We start from the raw sequence: 7,555 nt of genomic DNA on the forward strand, positions 1-7,555 counted from the left end.
TGCAAAGGTAGGTGTAACAAGCTTCTGTTTTCTTAGTAAAATATAAAGCTACTTAAGCGTTTTTTAAAGAGCAACATTTCGGAGCTCAGATGTATCTGCACATCTGCACCTGAGTGAACAGTAAATTTTAAAAAATATCAAACAAATTAAAAAAATGGAAAATTCTACACATTAAAGAGATGCTTTCAAATTTTTGGCTGAGATGACATCTGAGGAGCTCGCCCATTCCTAGCAGACTGGCGAGAGTTCCCGTTGAGTACCGGAACTGCAAACTGAAAACTTTTTTTCTCGAAAAGGAGCTTGAAACACCCTGCCTCTGCAAACTGAAAACATAGCATGCATAAATCGCATGTTTCAGCAATGTTGCTACCAAATCCCTACACCCGCCGAAGCTGGTTTCTTCATGCTAGCACACACAAATACACAACATACATACACACCAACCCTTCAAACTGTCCGTCATGCTTACCGAGAAGGTAAGCCAGAGTTTCTCGCGAACAAAAAAGTTCAGATCATGCTACATCGAGTTGCCTTCCTACTGGGTACTGTTCCTGACATGAACAAGATTCCTCAGCTCCTCAAATGCATCCATGGTCTCCGTGTCGAATCCTCCAGCAAACTGAAACACAAAATGAACGGTAATTTAGAGCACGCGCCATAAGGTTTCCCCTGGGAATAGCCCCAAATAGCCAGAGGTTCTCAAGCAACACAGATAGCATGGAGATTAAACATAAACAAAAAAAATCAAGAAGGCAGATGCGATAGTAAGTAATGATAGGTACTAACCTGATGAATTCTGAAGGCAAATCTCACAGCCTGAAGGAGCATGTACTCCAGAGCTAGATCCTTGTTCAGAGGTCCCATGTACTGAAGCTCCATAGCAACTCTTTTCATGTACATATTTGCTAATTTCACAGAAGCAAATTTGATCTGCAGTGGCCAAGGGAAATGGATTACTCCGATGATATGTCCAAACTACATTTGCCGGTACTGGTATGATAGTAATGTGGCACCAAGAGCTCAAAAACCTGCAGAGGGGTGGTCTAGTACAGAAAACTATACAGCATTTACCTTGCTAATGAGATTGTTGTCAAGCATCCAGTCAACTGGAATGTTGAACTCCTTGCACTGCCTCATCATTGCATCCCTCGTCCTCAGAACGTTGTACACACCTCGCTCCGTCCTGGATTAGGAATGCCAACCAAAGTTCAGTACACAATGTGATTCTACAGATCAATTTTTTCTTATACTAGTAAACTTGGCCATACTTTTCAGACACTGTTATCATTTTCTTAAGTGCAATGTCACAGGGAAGGCGTGGATCGTCTTTATAGTTAGAAACTTCCGATTCCAATTTTTTGAGGTCTTGGTAGCCAAAAGCCGCCTCTCGTAAAGTGTCCGACTTCCTCTCGGGCCAATCAAAATGCTTCAGCACTGCTCTCTCATCCACCTTCAAGTAACACAATTAAATGAAAAAAGAGTAGCTTCAGTGACTGCTGCAGCTGAAAAGAATGCTTGCAGAATGGTAATATTAGAATATGCATACCAGGAAACCGAGTTCATCGTCAAGCCACTTCACAAATGCAACAACGTCTTCTATATCTTTGTAAGCTGCATCAGTCACCTCCTTGATCAATGATTTCACAAATTCACCTTGAGTCTCAACATCCGCCTTGATCTGAAAATGGAATGACAAGTCAAAGCACAGAGTCAGTGCAGGAACCAGCTGCTTACTGTTATCTACATTGTATCATGGGTATGGGTTCAATCTGGCTACTCTACTTACAGCCTGCAAATGCGAAGAACGGTTCTCGATTTCACCAATCATACTACTCCGCACATTTGCGGAGTTAGCAGTTTCAGTGATTCCACCCCCAGAAGTATCTTTCTTTGAATCCCTTCTCATAAGTGAATGGTATAGCTCTGCAACTTGTGGTGCCCTCTTCATGACTCCAGTACTTCTTGTGGAAAACTTAGGCGGGGGAGGCGGAGGAGGTGGGCGGGGTGGATTTACAGTCGATCCATTTGATGGACCAGAATGTGGCAGAGACACTGAAGGTCTTGGTGGAGGGTTTGGAATGCGCAGGGTGCGCTTTTCGACATCCAAGCATTGAGACTTGCATATTTCTGGCTTGCCAAGAGCAAATCTTGAACTATCAGATTGACCAAAATCATACTTGTCCACAAGGAGCTCACGCTTCTCCCTGCTTGCCTGATCCTTATTACAGGATACTGCTTCCTCTGTTGCCTCTGGAAGGCAGATAAAGGTATCAGATTGCCTCCTCTTCACAATGTTCAAGTCCTGTGCACATCCCTTTGATCCACCAAGTGAGTGCCTACGTGTGGGGCTTCGCGGTTCTGTGGCTTCAATCCATGCTCTATCAAGAAGAGATTCCTTTTTAGATGTTTGACAGTTTGTATCGTTCTGAGACCATTGCTTGATACGTTCGGCAATGCTGAGCCTTTTATCATCAGAACTGTTCTCACCATTTCTGGTGTTGCCATCACAATGATCATCATTACAAGCCATACCATCATTATAATCAAGATCAGTGATTGCTCTGGCTGTTTGATCCGAGCTACAGAGCTCATGACGTAAACATGAATTGATCCAGCGAAGATAAGCAAGCTCCTCAACCTCAGTCAGCCGACTCATTTGCAGGCCCTCAACTTGCTTGCTCAAGTTTGCATTGGTGTGCCGCAACAATGAGGCCTCTGCTTGAACCTTGGCGACTATCTCGCTCTGTTGAAAATAAGGATGCAGAAAAGATTAGTTGAAGTAGAACTAGTGGTGTGCTAGAAATGGTCAAATTGATGTGATGGTACCTCTGCATTCTTTTCAAGGACAGCCAATTTGGACTCTGCTGAAGAGAGCTTGATTGCAAGACTTCGTTTCTGAAACTGAAGCTCCTTGTTTAAACGACGCAGCTCAACAACTTCAAACTCCAAGTTTCCTGAAGAATATACATTGTCCCCATCCGCACTAGAAGCGCGATTGCCATGCCCATCCAATCTTACAGTTTCTTCATGCTGCTCCACCATAGAAGATAGAACTGATAGCTGTTCAGAAAGGCTTGTTTTCTCAGTTTCTAGTGAAGTTTTAAGCCGTGCAAGCTTGTCAATCTCATTCTTCCTAGAATCAAGCTCCTTCTCAAGTGCCGAAACCCTTGGATTTTCTCTGCATTGCTGCAACTCTGATTGCAAAGCTGATTCTCTTTCCTTGGACTCACGCAGTTGTTCCCTGAGATGGTCCAACTCAAGAAAAAGATCATGAGATGCCGGGGACCTAATACCGTGGCAATCAAAGGCATGGGGATGAACTTGAGCACCAGCAGGCGAGCAAGGAAAATCTCCTATCAGAGATCTCTTAACCCTAGATTGGTATGTAACCTGTTGGTTGCTCTGGTTAACATTCTCCACGCTTGCAAGAGGCGGCTTCTTGCTTGCAATAGCTGATGTCTTCTTGGTTTTCTTGTCGGCTGTGAACCCCTTGACAATTTGGGATCCCCATGATGACCCGAACTTGGGCTTGAGAGGATTTTGGTTACTCTTGGAGTCAACCCTCGATCTGCATGGCTTGGATTGGTTGTCGAACATGATCTCCTCTTTCATCTTTACTCAAGACAAAGATACTCTGAACACCAACCATGCAACGGTGGCAGAATTTTACTACAATGCCACACTGCCTGCAAATAAAAGAGAACGGAAATGTGAGTAATTCACCAGGAAGAAACAAATGTCACCACCACAGTATAAAAATAAACGGTATAACAAACAGGCATTGCTACAGAACTGAAGGACCAGATATAAATGCCCTTCCAACTTTCCCATAAACAAACAAGCACATCAACTCAATATCTGTTCAAATTAGTCCTTTTCGCTAGACTCTAGCCAGGACCATGAGCTCTTATCGGCAAGACTCTAGGCAGGATCATAAAGAGACACTTAACCTTGAGAATGCATGTCTAGTTGCTCCCATGAATGCCTTTTATGCAGTGCGGGCTGGGCTCTGAAGGAAGTAACGTTTACCGCTAGCATAGTAGCATTGGAAACTGAATCTATCTATCCCCCAATCATCCGCAGTAGTATTTACAAGAAGCAAATTGCAAACAGGTATCGTACAGGCCTGACCAATCAAGTTCAGTGGTATGAGGCCGCACATCGAGAAGTACCAGATCCCTAATCCTTGCTGCCCAGAACAACACATTTGCGCCCAAACAGCATGGCAAAATCGAACCTTTAAGCTGAAGAAATCGAGCTTAAATAGTGCAGTAACTATTTACTGTAGTACTACATGCCAGTTGAGATGAGTGATTTTCAGACAAACTCACCTCCCATCCCGCTGCCGGAATGCAGCAGACCGGCGTCCGGCGAAGAAAGAGTGGAGATTGTCAGAACACCTTCCGATGCACCTGAAAACACTGCACAAAAACACGAATCTGAGCTCGAGCGGCAAACAAACCCCCTCCGACATCAGAAGCCCCCACCCAAAACAAACATGCTCCAAGCCCTGAGCTTGAGACCTACCGGCGGCGCCCCAGACAGAGCCGCGACCTTGGCCTCCCCCCCTGGAAACCGAGCTGAGCAGCTACTGATGAACAGAGAAGGGGACGGGAGCAGAACGAGGGGAGGACGAGGAAGAGGAGGTGGAGGGTGGACGCGACAAGGGAGGGAAGGGAGGGCAGGGCAGCTTCGGATGCTCGCCTCGTTCCTGCGTCCCCCTCCCCACGCCCAGGATTTTTCTATGGGGCTCCTCGCCGGATTCCGAGACGAGGTCGCGGAGGGTTCGAGGATTTGCTGGCCGCCTTCTCTCTCCTTGGTCTGGTCTGAGTGAGAGAGGTGGGTTTTGAATTTTGAAATGAGGGCGACGCGAGGCTAGGGCACTAGGGCGAGCGGGTAGCCGTAGCGGCTACTAGGGGACACGTGAGACAGGCCGACGCGCAGACACTGACAGGTGGAGCCCGTCTCGGGCAGTCATCGGCTTTTTCGTCTGACTTTGTTTGTTTGTTTTCTCTGCGTGCCTGCGTGTGCAACGCTGCTGCCCTTCTTCGCTGTCGGAATATAACGTCTTTTGGAGTACTATTAAAGAATAGGAAAAAAACGCAGAAACTACTACAAAGTTAATATAAAATTGGGTCATCTATTTTGGACTGAAGAGAGTACATGTCATGTGAATTTCTACGTGCATTTTTTTTCTTTCGTAATAGGCAGGCGCTCCGCCAATTTTCATTAAGATGGGAGAATACCAGAAGAGTTCAATACAAGCTATATATTTACAAAAGGGATAGTAACACAGTAACAAATCCTTCCGGTCCCAAACAAGTTAGGGTAGATTAGGATTAACACTCATAAGATCTCGAAACCAAGTCATGGTGCTATCACAAATATACACGTATTCTTGTCCATAGTTAGTTCTTTGATGACAAAAGCAAAATCCAGTATCGAAGCTAGATGATCAAGAATGACTTACGCCGCTTGACGGGTTCTCAACATGGAAGGGTTCCACGACAACCTCCATAGGGACCTTCTCGGCTCCAGCCAGTCAAGATGTTGAAACGGTGTCGGACCTCCATCAGTCCAAGCTTGTTCCTGTCTACCCGCGTCGGATCCTCTCGCCATGTGTACGCATACATTGGAGTCTCCCGAGCTGCCATCGGGAGGACACGATGCGACACCCAAGTCCTGAGGATGTGCTCCCCCTTGAGTCTGCGGTCCTTCAAGGGGGCTCTAGCTTCAGTGAGCTCCTAGGTGCTCTTGGATAGGTAGTCGAGGGGAGCGCAAGAACCTAACTTCTTTGGAGGCTCGTTGACAAAGGTTGACAAGTTGTCCCGAGGCCGGAAGCATAGAACCATACCTAGTACCATTCTCGCATAGATTTCGAGAAGGCGACCAAAAAGAATTTTGTCGTAGGCCAGAGTTGCAGGTTGCCACTGCGAGATTGCAGATGGCCTCACCATTCATCCACACTCGCACCCGGAAGAAATAACAGAACAAATTAAAGTAGGGAGCTCTCCTGTGAAAACACTCGTAGAACATAATGAAGTTCGTGGCATGGAAACCTTCATTCGGCATCAGATGGTGGAGCTGGCCGCCGAAGAAAAAGAAGAGTCCGCGCACGAACTTGTGCAGTGGGAATTCGAGCCCCTGGCCAAATAACTCCTGATGGAGCACGTGCTCGGCGGCGGGGCTTCGTCCCTGGGCAATCTGCGCACCATGTTTGTTGGCATCGACTTCTTCGCCATAAGTTGCTCAAGCTCCTCAGAGCAGATAGCCGACAAAAACAATTTCCCGTGGTCTCATTAACCACCTGCTTATTCACTAGTAGGGAAAACCCTAGCAGTAGCGCAGGTATTTTGCCTATCGGTGCACGAGAGGACGCGCTACTGATAAGGCGCTACAGCTATTCCTTAGCTGTAGCGCGTGCTACGCGCGCTGCTGCTAAGACATATAGCAGCAACGTTTCTTCACTCCAGCGCTACTGCTAATATAGCTAGTTGTAACGTGTTAACTCTCCATCGCTACTAGTATTCTTTTTCTTATTTTTATTTTATTTTTAGTGTATTTGTACATCGTTATACAAATTTTGGTACAATACCAATTTATGAGGTTGTTATATCAATATTCCATAACAGCGTGTCAAATGAAGGTGGATTAGGCTTAAGTGGAGGGAACATGTGGCGCATGTCAAAAGTATACTACTAATCCAAACTTGATCTAGTTTGGACTAGTACTTTCGATGTGCACCACATGTTGCCTCCACTTGAATCTAATCCGCCAACACAAGCTATTTAATCATCATCATAGTCATTACCACCAACAATAGCTATTTAATCATCATAGTCATAGTGTAGCACACATCATCATCTTCAAACTCATTCTAGCTAGCTAATCACCACCAACACTAGCTGCGGTAGCTATCTAATCACCACCAACACTAGCTAATAATAATCATAATAGTCATTACCACCAACACTAGCTATTTAATCATCATAACTCATTTCTAGCTAGCTAGTCACTCCTGCTGCTCTCTCTCAGCTAAAATAACATAAAACATGTGTAGCACTCCTGCTTCATCAAGTTGGAGCATGCAGATGAACATGTCTCCTAATCATGGGCTGCACTTCTGATTGCTGCCCCCCTAGTACTTCTCTGCGATCGTTCAGAATTTTGCTCCAGTATTTCACTATTAAGCATTCCTTGCTATTAGAAATCCTGAATGCACTAAAGTGCATTGTAGGAAATCTTGGCCGTAAGCTAACAATTCTCATGCAACCTTTAGTCTCGATCCAATGAGGCACAACATTCATCGGGAGTCCGTGTTGAAGAACATCGTATAATAACATACTTAGCAATGAAGTTTATCTTAAAAAATAATGTATGCAAAAGATGCACTGAGGACAAATAGTAAAAATCTTACCATCTTTCCTAAATAGATGTGACCGTAGTTTAGTACGAACACTATTGATCGCACGTTTTGAGTACTAAGATTTTTAAGTCCAGAAAAATATTTTGTCTTCACAGTATGAAGATCCTCAAGCCATGAAACATAATGAGT

General features: G+C 45.1%; 1 protein-coding gene across 1 annotated transcript; it reads right to left on the reverse strand.

The window, feature by feature from the left end:
• Positions 1 to 317: 317 nt before the first annotated feature.
• On the reverse strand, positions 318 to 4,858 carry LOC125523595 (protein CHUP1, chloroplastic-like). The gene is made up of 9 exons (XM_048688617.1): positions 4,528 to 4,858; positions 4,332 to 4,421; positions 2,827 to 3,686; positions 1,787 to 2,743; positions 1,547 to 1,678; positions 1,269 to 1,450; positions 1,072 to 1,183; positions 787 to 930; positions 318 to 619 (listed from the first exon to the last, which is right to left on the reverse strand). Exons 3-9 carry the CDS (start codon positions 3,610 to 3,612, stop codon positions 536 to 538), a joined length of 2,397 nt encoding a protein of 798 aa, XP_048544574.1. The 5' UTR covers positions 3,613 to 3,686; positions 4,332 to 4,421; positions 4,528 to 4,858; the 3' UTR covers positions 318 to 535.
• Between the last annotated feature and the right edge of the window lie 2,697 nt (positions 4,859 to 7,555).

The sequence above is a fragment of the Triticum urartu genome, chromosome 7 (genome assembly GCF_003073215.2).
Source record: "Triticum urartu cultivar G1812 chromosome 7, Tu2.1, whole genome shotgun sequence".
NCBI classification, from domain to species: domain Eukaryota; kingdom Viridiplantae; phylum Streptophyta; class Magnoliopsida; order Poales; family Poaceae; genus Triticum; species Triticum urartu.

Bases quoted from the DNA above. Each gene is read 5' to 3' on its own strand.
- LOC125523595 (XM_048688617.1), bottom strand. From the start codon at position 3,612: ATGAAAGAGGAGATCATGTTCGACAACCAATCCAAGCCATGCAGATCG. The intron at 2,744-2,826 runs GTACCATCACAT...TATTTTCAACAG, and splicing joins TCCTTGAAAAGAATGCAGAG to AGCGAGATAGTCGCCAAGGT. The intron at 620-786 runs GTTAGTACCTAT...TTTGTGTTTCAG, and splicing joins TTGCCTTCAGAATTCATCAG to TTTGCTGGAGGATTCGACAC.